The following is a 15,744-nucleotide window of genomic DNA, read 5'->3' as shown; positions in this document are numbered from 1 at the left end:
AAAGACCAGTACCCTGTTTGAGTCTAGCCTTACCTACGTATGTTCTGTTCCAGCAGGAACTTATCCAACCTTTTCTTAAATCGCTGAAGGGTGCTTTCCCCTATAACAGCCTCTGGAAGAGCGTTCCAGATTTCTACCGCTCTCTGGGTGAAGAAGAACTTTCTTACATTTGTACAGAATCTATTCCCTTTTAACGTTAGTGAGTGCCCTCTCGTTCTCTTCACCTTGGAGAGGGTGAACAATCTCTCTTTCTCTACTAAGTCAATTCCCTTCAATATCTTGAATGTTTCGATCATGTCCCCTTTCAGTCTCTTCTTTTCAAGGGAGAAAAGGCCCAGTTTCTCTAGCCTCTCATTGTACAGTAACTTCTCTAGCCCCTTAACCATTTTTGTCGCTCTTCTCTGGACCCTTTCGAGTAGTACTATGTCCTTAATGTACAGCGACCAGTGTTGGATGCAGTATTCCAGGTGGGGGCGTATCATGGCTCGGTACAACGGCATGATAACCTTTTCAGATCTGTTTGTGATCCTCTTCTTAACCATTCCTAGCATTCCGTTTACTCTGTTCGCCGGCTCAGGAATAATCTAAGGAAATACATTTTTACAGAAAAGGGTGGTAGATGCGTGGAATAGTCTCCCGGTAGAGGTGTTGGAGACACACACAGACTGTGTCTGAATTCAAGAAAGCGTGGGACAGCCATGTGGGATCTTTTAGGGAGAGGAGATGGTGGATACTATTTCTATATTCCCATTCAGGTAAGTTTAGGTAAATAGCTAGTAGATATCCACAAAAATATTTTCAGATTTTGAAATATGCAAAGCCTTTATGAAAAAGAGGAGAAAGTAAATGTGTTAGGAAAATTTTGAAGCCTCAAATTCCTTGCCCAAAGCAAATTTTCTAGGGATTCCATTTAAAAATGCATACTGAGACTATCCCTTATATTGGTTGCCCCAATAGATTGAACAGATTGAGTTTTGAGATTTCATTGTCATTCTTTCATTACTGTATAAAACAAATCAATCTTCTGATCTTAATTTCTGCAGTGTTTCACAATTTCAGAGGAAAAAAAATCACTTAATTGAACAGCTGTGCTTTGAAGTAATTCCTCGTTCTTCTTAACAACTTTAGAAATATCAGGTGCCAAAGCACTCTTGCCTGTGGAAAATTTATAATAGCAGACAGAGACACCAGTTTTTGACAGTTTAGTTTCATGGACACAACAGAAGCAGTAGCAGAAACTTCTTTTTCTTCAACTGATGGAGTGGTTCCGGTTACAAAAAAAATACTGGCAGTGGTAGATATTGGGGGATTCTGTTGCCAAAGCTGAGGAGACTTGGGAGGAACTAACCCTGCTTCAGCCTTCACCAGAGTTGTCTGTGCGTGGGGTCTGCTAAAACAGGTGTAAACGCTTTTAGAGTTTTACATTTAACATTCTCTCCCATTATAAAATTTAACAGAGGACTTGCCAGACCTTCAAGATTTTCTTTACAACAGCTATTGATTTCACTAACTGTATGGAACTTGTTTGTCCTCCATTCCTCTGATGTGCCCCTCTGGACAAACCCCATTCAGACCATGTCCCAGTGATCATGTAGCATGGGCAGGGCTCCCTTTAAAAAAAATAAAATATATATATATATCATTTTTATTGAAGAGACAACAAGAGAAACAAGCAAAGTGCAAGGAAGATGTGTACAACCAAAAGCATCATTTGAAAAATGCAATACAATAGCCATCAACAAGAACACATAGGGTACCAATAATACAGATACCAAAAACTTTAAATGCCAGTATTCCTCAACTTTTCACATAGCTTTAAGCAGCTCCTCTCTTCCTCTAGTTACTGGCTAACTTAAACATTTTATAATATTGTGCATATTCCTCTGCCCCCCATTCAGCTACTTTTCATGCCACTTGTTTGGCAGAAATTTCTGGGGAGGATATTAAAACTGTTTCATACTTAATTTGAAATGTTGTATGCATGTGTGCACAGAATGACCTCATAATGCTATGTTTCTTACTGTTCCTGGTCTGACCCCTCCCCCCTGCCCTCAATCTCCCAGCTTCTTCTCCTTTCTCTCTCCGCCATACCTAATTTAGGTATGATCCTTAACAGCACACTGTCTCCCAGGCTTCAGCTTGAAACCACCCCCCCTCCCATCTTTAGGCTTGACGCTGTGTTGTTCTCTATCATGGGCTAGGGCTAGGGCTGATGCTGGTTGGCATGAATATTAATGATAAATCTAAAGAGAAAGTAAAATAGTTAATTACTAACCATTAGCCAAATCACAGATCATTTCACATGCTTAGTCTTTATTGTTTGTGTTACTGTGTTTTATTTTGGCTAAGCCTTGCTTTGAAAGCACATTTATTCTTTTAAACACATAGGGCTGGATTCTATAAATGAGGCCAAGTTTGATCTTATAAAGGGCAAGCTTAGCAACGAATCCCGCACCCCAACTTTGGATGCCAAATTTACCTGCTGTAAATGCAGGCATCAAAGTTGGGCACAAATACCCATTATTCTTTAACATGTGTGACTTTTTGGAGTGCCCCTGACATGCTCATAACCTTTCCATGACTACACCTCTTTTGAGCTGTGCACTATGTGATTTGGGCACCAAGGGCCGGATTCTATAAATGGCGTCTCAATTGTTGGCAGCAGTAGGTGTCCTGCTGCTGTCTAACCAGCCAATTGGGATGCACATTTCCTTAAAAAAAAAAAAAAAAGCTCCCGAGGCAGGCTGCCTACCTTGGAGGTGACTCTGGGAGCATAGGGAGGTGCGCAAGCCCGCCTAAGCTCACCTAAGACTAGTTGTGGATGTGGTTTGTAGCGGAAGTAGCCTTAGGCAAACCTAGGCAGCTGTATGCATCTCCCTAGGCCAGCAGGAGATGGGTACAATGTAAGCCAGCAAAATGCTGGCCCACATTGTAAGTAGATGTGGCCACTAAGCTTATCACGGCAAGGGATCTCCCTGTTGCTATAAGTTTAACGTCTGCGGCCACCAGTCTCCCCTCCCCACGTTCCCTGAACGAACACAGCAGGAGGTATGCCCAATCGCTCCTGCTGGAACTCCCCCACCCCTCTTGAAGATCACCGGCAAGAGGGTGCCGAATCCTTCCTGCTGGAACACCCCCACCCCTTTGAAGATTGCCGGTAGGAGGGTGTCCAATTCCTCCTGCCGGAAACCCCCCACCATAGATAACCTGATGACCCCCCCACATGCGGAACACCCCCTCCCCACCAACCTTTAATGATGGCCAGATGGACGAATATTCCCACCATCCGGCAGGCTCGCCTCCATTGAAATGAGGTGGGCCTGCCCCTTCCCGGTGCATTGTGGGATGGGTGGGGCCTTAGGCACATGGGCCAACCAGGGGGGTTGTCGGGTTATCTATGGTGGGGGGGGTTTCAGGCAGGAAGGATTGGGCACCCTAATGCCAGCTATCTTCAGGGATAGTGTTCTGACAGGAGGGATTGGGCACCCTCCTGTTGGTGATCTTCAAAGGGGGGAGGGTGTTCCGGGCAGGAGGGATTGGGCATCCCTCCTGCCACGTTAGTTTGGGTGTGGTGACTGGTGGCTGCAGCCATGTCCACTAAACCTATCGTGACAGGGAGATCCCTTGCTGTGATAAGCTTAGCGGCCGCATCTACAATAACCTGATTCTTTATCCAGCATCTGTAACATGGACGTCTGTTAGAGAATCGGGTTTACCTTAGGCGGCTTTATGCCCGATTCTATATAGGACACCCATTGGCTTCTGAGACTGGGCGTCCTGTACAGAATCTGGGTCCAAGTGTTGCAGCACGCACAACCAGATATGTGTGCAGATCCTAATAGGTGCCAATGAACAACAGTAATTGCCTTTGTGAATTAAGTAAGACTAAGCAGGTTTTAAGCCTTTTAGTTTGGAAAATAAATTAGGTTTATATGAGTGATGTGGAGCAGGTTTAGAAGAAATAGTTACTAACACTTCCAAATAGTATTATGCTCTGGCAGCATTCCATAACAGTGAAGTAGCAGATTTAAAACTGTGTGTGTGTGTGTTTTTCTTCATTCAGTGTACAATTAAGCTGTGAAGTTTGCCAGATGATGTGATCAGGATTAATAATGTGGGTTTAAACAAGTAAGGAAAGCATGCCAAACACAACCTGTGGAAATCTTTCCTGGGGGCTGATCTACCACCAGACAGACTAGGCATCCTACCTAGGGCAGCAGGCCCTCGTGGTGGTGGTAGCACAGCTGGCAAAGCCAGTGGCAGGGAAGGAAGTCTTTTAAAGCTACTGACAAAGCTGCAAAGGGCTTTACTTCTGCTGTGCTATAAAAGTACATGAGGCAGGCTTGTTCAATTGAAATGAAGCTCTGGAAAGAGATTTTTTTTAAATTCTTTATTGAGTTTTTAAAACCAACAACTGCAAGCAATATACATACATATATAAATAACCATAATAAACACTTATAAACCATCAGTAACAATATAGAGAAATATAAAACCCCTCCCCCTCCAATATTTCAAGCACGGAATAAAACCAAACAAAATGATACCCCCCCTCCTACCCTCCCATGGATGTGTGCTAAAACAACGGAAAATATATATAAATGACAATTATAATGAAGCCATAAAAGACGTCGATGGACCTCAAACTAATTTAAATCTCTTATGCCCCACCATGTCAGCATTCATCTTCTCATACTTATAACATAGGCATAAATTCGCCCACCAAAAACTATAACTAAGGCGATCCCAATTTTTCCAGTTACAAGTAACCATTTGCATGGCTATCCCAGTCATAATAAGGAAAAGCCGACATTTATATCTATCCAATGGAGGTTTAAGATGCAATATCATCCCACATATTGCAACATCATATGTCAATGGAATCGATGACTCCAATATGGTATTAATCTGTCCCCATATTCACTTCTAGAAGTTGAGTATCAAGGACAATAGAACAACAAATGATCCAGTGTCCCTATGTCTAGATGACAGTGCCATCATCTATTAGATTTTGAACTATCTAACTTCTGTAGACGAACAGGGGTCCAAAAAGATCTGTGTAACAAGAAAAACCTAGTTTGTCTCAGATGCTGACGCTGTACACCTCATCCTCCCAAGACCAAATCCCTCTGGGAAGAGATGTTATAGGATGAGGTTGAAAGGAGGAAGACTGAAATAATCTAAGGAGTTATAGTTCATTAGAGAATCTCAGTTAACAGGTACTCAGTTAATTCTCACCCAATCGACAAAAAAAATTGCAGGTGAAAAAAAAATCTCCCGAAGCACCAGTGACAGCAGTCCTGAACCGCGAATCTCCCTCCCTCAAGCCCCGAAGTAGATTTTTTTTTTACAAAAAACTAAGTCGGGATGGTGCGTGGCAAGCGTGAAGGGAGGACTATTCTTGAGAAAGACGAGTGGGGAAACATGTTAAATGGGTTCCTTCCCGATGAAGATAAGTAAGCTTGAAAAATAAAGGAACAAGCCGACATTGAAACAGCGGCAAAGCTAAGTTACTTAAAATACTTAAAACATTTATATTCATATTTTTTTTTTTTTTAAGTTTTTATAAAGCACACTATGAGCACTAAGCACTTTTCAAAAAACGTTAAAAAAAAAAAAAAAAAAAGCTGATTTGATGATATTTATGTCACAAAAATGTTTATTATATAGCCGTTGAAATAGTGATTGGCTGGCTGGTGACATTTCTGATGAATCTGCAATAAATAGTACTTAAAGTATAATCTTGAGGTACATATACTGTCACATTTATATATGTTTGAGACCATTTGGGCAGTAAAGAAGTATATTGGGCTGCATTGGGTAATGCTTGTTAAGTTTATCTGGGCCATCTTAAGTGACTCACCCCTGCAGTTATAATCTGCCAAAGACATTTCTCATTTTATCCCAGGACAAGCAGGCAGCATATTCTTTACGCATGGGTGACGTCACCGACGGAGCCCACGGTACGGACCTTTTTACTAGAAAGTTCTAGTTGGCCGCACCGCGCGTGCGCGAGTGCCTTCCCGCCCGACGGAGGAGAGCGTGGTCCCCAGTTTCTTCGTTTCCGCGGAGCGAAGAAGACGTGCGTTTTTCAACTCCGATTGAAATCCTCTTTTTGCCTTCCCGCTCGCGTTCTTTTTTCGTTTATTTACCTTCGGGTTCTTTTTTCTTTCATTTCCAAAAAAAAAAAAAAAAATTTATATCTTTTTGTTTCGTTTTTTGTCCTTGCCCCGGCGGGGCCTGTTGTCACGATCCAGGCCTCGGGGTTTGATTTTGCGGAGGCCGTGTTTCCATTCATGCCCCCGCAGCCCGGTTTTAAGAAGTGCCAGCGGTGTGCACGCCCGATCTCCCTCACTGACCCACACAATTGGTGTTTACAGTGCTTGGGACCGGAGCATCGGGCGGACTCGTGCACCCGCTGTGCCACTCTTAAAAAACGCACTTTGAAGAATCGCCAAATCCAACAAAGTCTGCTGTTCGGCACCGGCCCGACTATGGACTCGACTTCTTCAACTGCGGCACCATCGAAGTCGGCACCGACCACCTCGACACCGCCTGACATTACATCGGCGCCACCGGCGCCAGGTAAGCCGGCTAAGAAGCCTTCCACCCTTGAGCGCCCTCCCACCTCGGTGGCGACACCGGCTCTTTCGGCTCCACGCCGAACTAAAAAGCGCTCCGCTCCGATATCGGTGAGTGCCTCGTCATCGGCCTCCTCATCGCCGGAGCGTAGAGCGGCACCCATGGAACCAAAGCAGAAAAAAGTGGTTCCGGTGCCACCCCTGGATGACCGCATTGCGGCCATCCTCCAGGATAAGTTGCAGGAACAACTCCAACAGCAACTTAAACAGCTCTTGCCCTCTATCCTGGCACCGCTGCTTTCGGTACCAGACCGGCCCGAGCCCCACACCGTCCAACCGGTATCCACGCCATCGGTACCTATGGACCCCTCCATGCCCATTCTCTCGGCACCGCATACCCATGCCCATGCCGAGACCGTCGCTCTGACGACATCCGATCCTCCTCGGGACCGAGCGGAACACCGGTCTTCCCGCGAACCTGACCGGCACCGTTCTTCCCGGGACCGAGACAGACACAGGTCTTCATCCCCCGGTACCGTCTCGGTACGCTCAGGCAAGTCTCGGTCTAAAGCTCATCATACCGAGCCTTCCACTCCAGTCTCTCGGCACGCACACACCGATGTCAGAGACCCGGACCTCTGGGAAGAATCTCCCCTCGGTACCGAGGAGGATGCATCGTCGTCGGACGAAGAACCCTCGGCCCCCGATACCACATCTAAACCTGAGCAATCTTCTTTTTCAAAATTCCTCAGGGAATTATCGGGGGCCTTATCTTTGCCTCTGGAATCTGACTCCAAGAAGTCACAAGCTTTCCTGGAGGCATTAGATTTCGACCAACCTCCTAAGGAGTTCCTGAAGTTGCCCGTGCATGACATCCTACGGGAAACTTTTTATAAAAATTGGGAAAATCCATTAACTGTCCCTGGGGCACCCCGTAAACTGGATAGCCTTTACAGGGTTATTCCAATCCCGGGATTTGATAAACCCCAGCTGCCCCATGAATCTCTCCTGGTTGAGTCCACTTTAAAAAAGACTCAAGGCTCCAGTGTATATGCCTCTACCCCTCCTGGCAGGGAGGGCAAAACTATGGACAAGTTTGGCAAGCGGCTCTACCAGAATGCCATGCTTGCCAACAGAGCAAACAATTACTCTTTCCACTTTTCATTCTACCTGAAACATCTGGTAATGCAACTCTCCGCCTTGCAAAAGTACATGCCGGAGCACAAGGTTCCACTATTCCAGCAGCACATCTCCAGCCTGCTTCAACTTAGAAAATTTATGGTGCGCTCCATCTATGATTCCTTTGAGCTCACCTCTCGTGCATCTGCCATCGCTGTGGCCATGCGCCGACTGGCCTGGCTCAGGGTCTCTGATCTGGATGTCAACCATCAGGACCGACTAGCCAACGCCCCATGTATGGGAGACGAATTGTTCGGAGAGTCTCTGGATACCACCACACAAAAACTCTCCGCCCATGAGACCAGATGGGATACTCTCATTAAACCAAAGAAGAAGGCCCCTCCTGCTCGGCCTTACAAACCACAGTCTTCATACCAGCGCAGATTCTCCGCTAGGCCGCTTAACCCACCTTCACAGCAACCTAGGCGGGCTCGCCAACACCAACACAACCAGGCTCGTGCACAGTCTAACCAGCCTGCCAAGCCTCTTCCTCCTGCCAAACCTTCTCAGCCCTTTTGACTCCTCTCTCCAGGGCTTAGCCAGTCTTCCACCCTCATTGCCTCTCCCTCAACCAATCGGAGGCAGGCTCCACATTTTTCTCAGCCGTTGGGAGGTCATCACATCAGACCAGTGGGTCCTCAACATCATCCGCCACGGCTACTCTCTCAACTTCCAGACTCTTCCACCAGACAATCCTCCCGTAGAGTCTGCTTCTCTTTCACCTCAATCCCCCCTCCTCCTGAGGGAGGTCCAATCCCTCCTTCTCCTCAATGCCATCGAAGAAGTACCTCTGGAACAAAGGGGCCGGGGATTCTACTCCCGTTACTTTCTGGTTCCAAAAAAGACAGGAGACCTACGTCCCATTCTCGATCTCAGGGACCTCAACAAATGTCTTGTCAAGGAGAAGTTCAGAATGCTCTCCCTTGCCACGCTTTACCCTCATCTCTCTCAGAACGACTGGCTATGTTCCCTGGACCTCAAAGAGGCCTACACTCACATCCCAATCAATCCAACTTCACGGCGCTACCTCCGATTCCAGGTGCACCATCGCCATTATCAGTACAAAGTGCTACCATTTGGCCTCGCTTCATCACCCAGGGTGTTCACCAAATGCCTCATTGTGGCGGCGGCCTTCCTCAGGTCTCACAACCTCCAGGTGTTTCCCTACTTGGACAATTGGTTGGTAAAAGCACCTACGTCTCCACTTGTGCTACAAGCCACTCATCATACCATCTCTCTCCTCCACCTCCTGGGGTTCGAGATCAACTACCCCAAGTCGCATCTGCTTCCCACACAGCGCCTTCAGTTCATTGGAGCAGTTCTCGACACCACACTAATGAGGGCGTTTCTCCCCTCCGACCGTCAGCGGAACCTGCTCCGCCTGTGTCGGCAGGTGCTCCTTCATCACTCCATCTCTGCCAGACAGATGATGGTCCTCCTGGGCCACATGGCCTCGACGGTGCATGTGCTTCCCCTGGCACGACTCCACCTCAGGACACCTCAATGGACTCTGGCCAACCAATGGTCGCAGACCTCGAATCTTCTTTCTCATCCCATCTCTGTGACATCGTCTCTTCAGCAATCTCTACAATGGTGGTTGAACTCCTCAAATCTTTCCAGGGGCCTTCTTTTTCATCTGCCCCCGCATTCCATGACCATCACCACGGATGCCTCCCCTTATGCATGGGGAGCTCACCTGGGAGACCTACGCACCCAAGGTCTTTGGACCCCGCAGGAGCGTCTTCATCACATCAATTTCCTGGAACTACGAGCCATGTTCTATGCTCTCAAGGCCTTCCAGCACCTTCTTTGCCCTCAGGTTCTGCTCCTGTGCACGGACAACCAAGTTGCCATGTACTACATCAACAAACAGGGCGGCACCGGATCTCGCCTCCTTTGTCAGGAGGCTCTTCGCATTTGGACCTGGGCCACGGCCCGCAGTCTCTTCCTCAAGGCTGTCTACATCCAGGGCGAACAGAACTCCCTGGCCGACAATCTCAGCCGCATCCTTCAACCTCACGAGTGGACTTTGGATCCTCCCACGCTCCACTCCATCTTTGCTCGCTGGGGCACTCCGCAGGTGGACCTATTCGCAGCTCCTCACAACCATCAGCTGCCCCAGTACTGCTCCAGACTCTTCTCTCCTCATCGTCTGGCCCCGGATGCATTCCTTCTCGACTGGACGGATCGGTTCCTCTATGCCTTTCCTCCTCTACCTCTGATGTTGCGGACTTTATCCAAACTCCGCAGGGACGGAGCCACCATGATCCTCATAGCTCCCCGGTGGCCTCGTCAACACTGGTTCTCCCTCCTGCTTCAACTCAGCTCCAGGGATCCCATTCCTCTACCTGTGTTTCCTACTCTACTTACACAGCAACATCAGTCTCTACTACATCCCAATCTGTCTTCGCTCCACCTGACAGCTTGGTTTCTCTCGGGCTGACCTCTTCAGGAAATCTGTCCCAGCCTGTCCGTCTCATTTTGGACGCCTCCAGGAAACCGGCCACCCTCCAATGTTACCATCAGAAGTGGACCAGGTTCTCCTCTTGGTGCCTCCGTCATCATCACAATCCCACCTCTTTAGCGGTGGAAACTGTTCTGGACTACTTGCTCTCCCTGTCCAACGCAGGCCTCAAGTCTACCTCTATCAGAGTCCATCTCAGTGCCATCACGGCGTTTCATGAGCCGGTCTTTGGAAAACCTCTCACGGCTCACCCTCTGGTTTCCCGATTCATGAGGGGCCTCTTCAACATCAAACCACCTCTGAAGCCTCCTCCGGTCGTCTGGGACCTGAATGTGGTTTTATCTGCCCTCATGAAACCTCCCTTTGAGCCACTTGCCACAACTTCGCTCAAATTTCTGACATGGAAGGTTCTTTTCCTCATTGCCATCACCTCTGCCAGGAGGGTAAGTGAGCTTCATGCACTGGTTGCCGATCCACCGTTCACTATTTTTCACCATGACAAGGTGGTTCTGCGCACCCATCCAAAATTCCTTCCAAAGGTGGTCTCAGCTTTTCACCTCAACCAGTCCATTGTGTTGCCTGTTTTCTTCCCGAAACCTCATTCACATCCCGGAGAGCAGGCATTGCACAGTCTTGACTGCAAGCGTGTCCTGGCTTACTATCTTGATCGTACAAGGGCTCACCGCTTGTCCCCTCAGCTCTTCCTGACCTTCGACCCGAATCGTTTGGGTCGACCGGTCTCTAAACGGACGCTATCCAACTGGCTTGCAGCTTGCATCGCGTTCTGTTACGCTCGGGCCGGTCTGTCACTAGACGGTGCTGTCACGGCCCACAGGGTAAGAGCTATGGCCGCTTCTGTTGCTTTCCTCCGTTCCACACCCATTGAGGAAATCTGCAAGGCGGCCACCTGGTCCTCAGTTCACACATTCACTACTCACTACTGTCTGGATGCTTTCTCCAGACGGGATGGGCACTTCGGCCAATCTGTACTTCAGAATTTATTTTCCTAATGGCCAACCATCCCTCCTCCCTCTTTGTTAGCTTGGAGGTCACCCATGCGTAAAGAATATGCTGCCTGCTTGTCCTGGGATAAAGCACAGTTACTTACCGTAACAGGTGTTATCCAGGGACAGCAGGCAGATATTCTTACGTCCCACCCTCCTCCCCGGGTTGGCTTCTTAGCTGGCTTATACTAACTGGGGACCACGCTCTCCTCCGTCGGGCGGGAAGGCACTCGCGCACGCGCGGTGCGGCCAACTAGAACTTTCTAGTAAAAAGGTCCGTACCGTGGGCTCCGTCGGTGACGTCACCCATGCGTAAAGAATATCTGCCTGCTGTCCCTGGATAACACCTGTTACGGTAAGTAACTGTGCTTTATTTCAAAAGTGGATTGTTCAGCACAGAACCGATGTTTGGAAATTGAGCAAGGATGATAGAAAGCTGAGGTTAAGATGATGTTGCGTTCTGAGCTTCTGACAGGTACTTGTGACTTAGATTTACCACTAGTAGAAACATGATATTAGGCTAGATCTACCATTGGTAGAAACATGATATTAGGCTAGATCTACCATTGGTAGAAACAGGATACTAGGCTAGATCTACCATTGGTAGAAACAGGATACTAGGCTAGATCTACCATTGGTAGAAACAGGTTAGTAGGCTAGATCTACCATTGGTAGAAACAGGATATTAGGCTAGATCTACCATTGGTAGAAACAGGATACTAGGCTAGATCTACCATTGGTCTGACCTAGTATGGCCATTCTTATGTTTTTATTTAAAAAGTATAGTCTGTGTTAATCCAGAACAAATTGAATTCACCAGAAGATGGCACAACTGGAAAGCCATGGTAGGCTTAATAGCTATTTAAATTTGCAGCTTCTGAACATTCCTAATGTAAATGGTGCGAAAAAATGATATATACGAGGCTATATATTAAAATATTTACCATCATGGGGAACTAAACAATCTCACTGTTGTTCCTTGAGATTTATTTAAGCACTTATTAGACATGCCCCTCTCGTCAGGGGATCAATATTCAACATGACTTAACCAGCCAGAAATGGCTTCTGGCAGTTGAAATTGCCTGTTCATAACATACCACCAGATTTCTAGACTGCATAACCATTAGTTCAGTGCGGTTTATAAAAGTTTATAAAATTAATACAATGAAGCAATTAGTTCAGGAATTTTGAGAAGAGGAAAGATTTTTTCAGTTGTTTTCTAAACTGTTCATAAGAACAAGTTGTTAGCAGTAGGTACCGAAAATCTTTATCGTAATGAGCTGCTTGATATGCTAAGGTATGTTCAAGATAAAGCTTACTTTTGCATCCCTTAACTGATGGAAAAACAAAAAGAAGATGTGACTTTCTGCTATTCTTGCGGGGCGCTATATAAAACCTATCCACTAGATATGAAGGAGCTAAGCCAAAAACAACTTTATAGAATAGGCATCCCAACTTAAAGATGACACGGGCCTCCATGGGAAGCCAGTGCAACTCGCGATAAAAAGGTATGTCATGATCGTTTTTCTTCAAGCCATAAATCAGTCTCTGCGGTATTCTGAATCAATTTTAACCTGGTCATATTTTTCTAAGTGCTTGACAATAAATGATGTTACAATAATCAAGAAGACTCAACAGTAATGACTAGACCAGAATTTTAAAGGCAGAAGTTTCATAGAAACATAGAAACATGACGGCAGATAAAGACCAAATGGCCCATCTAGTCTGCCCAACCGCAGTATGATCTAACCATATGCAGTTTTCACAGAGTATAGTATCCCTTACAAATTACAGCATCGATCTGGTTCTTCATAGTTAGATATCGATTGAAAACAACACCCAGTATTTTAATGATTGAGCATATCATATAAGATGATGTATTTATTTTAAGTAATGGCTCAATTATGATCTTTTGTGAAGAAGCAAAAAAGAATTTGGTTTTTTCTTGATTTAATTTCAGTTTAAATTCTTGCTCCAAGAATCCATCAGATTCAAGACAGACTATAATTTGCGTACTATTAGATAAAATTGTACTGCAAGGGATGATAATTGTAATATTATCAGCATAGCTGAACAGTTTTACGCCCAAATCACACAGTATAAAACCCAAGGAAGAGAGATACACATTGAATAATGTGAGAATTAGAGGGTGAACCCTGCGGGACTCCGCTTGGATTTTTCCAAGTGTTAGAGAATGTGTTGTTAAATCTGACTTGGTATAATCTGGATTCAAGGAACCCCTTGAACCATGAAAGAACTCTGCACTCTGTCCCCCTTTCCTGCCAGGCTCTGTACCCTGTCCCTCCTCACTGCCAGGCTCTGAACCCTGTTCCCCTTTCCCTGCCAGACTCTGAACCCTGTCCCACTGCCCTGAAATGTAAACTGCCCCCGCTCATCTCTGGTGGTCTAGTGGTAGGTTGGGATAGGAGGGATCTGTCCCAGCTGACTAACAAATTTTTCCTCCTCCCCCCCCCTTCGGTACCTTTTTTTAAAAAAACACCCGCCCTTTTAAAACACCTCTCCCCCCGCACCCACTCACCCAACCTTCCTTTTAAAACACCCCCTGCCCTGCAGTACCTTTTTTTTTTAAATGCAAGATATCAGATATGTTTATTTCCAAAAGCTACAATTTTTTCTACCTTTGTTGTTTGAACATGTTTTGGGTTTTTTGGTAATTTATTTTGACTCCATGTATCTCTTTTCTGTTTTTATCTATTTATTCTGTTTGTGCAGGGTCTCCTGTCCCTCTGACATTTCTTCTATTCCCAGGTCCACCATCTTTGTTCCTTCTGCTCCTCTATTTGCACTACTCAGCATCTTCCTTCTCTGTCCCTTTCCCTATCCTACCTCCATGTCCCCATCTGCCCTTTTCCCAGCATTGTCCCTCAGTGTCCTAATCTCCTCCATTTTCCAGCATTGCCTCTATGTTCCACTGTTCCTACCCTCTCCCTGTCTACCATCGACAGTCTGCATCCCTGACCCTGCTGTCCCTTCTCGCCCAGCATCTTTCTTCTATGTTCTTGTCTCTCCCTACGTTCAGCTTCTCCCCTGTCTCTTCCCTTCTTGTAAAGATCCCCACCCCATCCCACCTCACCTAAAGTCCACATATCTTTCCAGCCTGCCCTCCTCCCCCCCCCCCCCCCTGATGCTGGCATCTTTTCCCCTCTTTCGCTCCTCCATCGCTCCTCCAATGCAGTCCCTTTATTTCCTCTCCACCTGCTCTTCCCCATCCCTATGTTCCTCCTTCCTACTCCGGCAGCAGCGATTGCATGCAATCTTCCCCGCAGTACCTTTTAAAATGCCTCGTAAGCCTGGTGGTCCAGCGGTGTATGGGTCGGCAGGAGTGTGCTTTCTGCACTGCTACCTGGGCCCAACCCTGCTTTCTGAATGGCTGCAGTCAGTTCTGACGAGTACGCTCCTGCCAGCCCATATACCTCTAGACCACCAGGCTTACAAGGTGTTTTAAAAGGTACTGCAGGGGTATGTGTGTGTGTTTTAAAAGGAAGGGCCGGCGGGCAGGTCTTGTTCTTAAAGGGCGGGTGGTGTTTTAAAAAGGTACTGTAAGGAGGAGGGCAGGTCGTCTTCATTCCATAAGACGCACCCACTTTTCCACCCCTTTTTTGGGGTGGAAAAAGTGCGTCTTATGGAGGGAAAAATATGGTAATCTTGGGGGACAATCCGTAGATACATACAGTATGTATGGGTTGTAAAATTTGACCAGTTTAAAAGTGAAAAGTCTGGATATGACCTACATGCAAGTCTATCCATAAACTAGTATTTCCCTTTCCAGCTCACCCATGTTGGGTCCAACATCTTTACCCCTTCCATATCCCTTGCAGGGTTCAGGGTATCATTTTCAGTGCCTCCTCTGGTTCCATGAGTGACATCTGGCAATATCATGTCCCCCTTCCCCATACAGCTGCTATGCCCCATACCTCTTACGGCTTAAGCACACTGCTATATACTGCCCCCTCGTTGACAGAAACATAATATTAAAAAATCTTGCCTCAAACCAAATTAGTCTAACTTTTTTTAAAATTTGTTTTTAATATTTCGGTTCCGATCTTTAGCAAACCTAACATTTCATTTGTTATCAGTTTTTAAGCTTTTCATATTAATGGCTTAGTGCTCTAGCTTTAGTACTTTTTTTTGCAGCTGTGTTTTCTGCATTGAGACTGTAGAAAAGCAATAGCTCTATAAAACACACCTTTGTTTTCTGTTTCAGAAACATGCAAAAGGGCAAGCGCTGTTTGACCAGATTGTATACCATTTGGATCTTGTGGAAACTGATTATTTTGGCCTACAGTTCATGGATTCATCCCAAGTTGCAGTATGTATAATATTCAACCTCTTTTTTTAATTTTTGTATAATCATGCATGTCTCATAGCAATAATACCAAAGTTGCAGTGATAAATGAGCTAACAACCAGGGCCAAAAACTATGTAATATTTAAAAAAGGCACAGTAACATAAATTCTATGTGAAATACCATTGGCAGCTAATGCAGGGTTTGAAG

At 46.2% G+C, this 15,744-nt stretch overlaps 1 protein-coding gene across 6 annotated transcripts in view; it reads left to right on the top strand.

The window, feature by feature from the left end:
• Positions 1–15,744, top strand: part of EPB41L4B (erythrocyte membrane protein band 4.1 like 4B) — a 449,748-nt gene that overhangs the window by 105,818 nt on the left and 328,186 nt on the right. For all 6 annotated transcript variants that reach the window (XR_004538081.1, XM_033930624.1, XM_033930625.1 and 3 more), the window contains one exon: positions 15,454–15,558. Coding sequence is in view for 5 of the 6 variants with exons in the window: in XM_033930624.1 (XP_033786515.1) it covers positions 15,454–15,558 (105 nt within the window). In the remaining variant the exon portion in view is untranslated. The remainder of the gene's footprint in view (positions 1–15,453; positions 15,559–15,744) is intronic.

The sequence above is a fragment of the Geotrypetes seraphini genome, chromosome 2 (assembly GCF_902459505.1).
Source record: "Geotrypetes seraphini chromosome 2, aGeoSer1.1, whole genome shotgun sequence".
NCBI classification, from domain to species: domain Eukaryota; kingdom Metazoa; phylum Chordata; class Amphibia; order Gymnophiona; family Dermophiidae; genus Geotrypetes; species Geotrypetes seraphini.
This window is presented reverse-complemented; position numbering and strand designations above follow the sequence as displayed.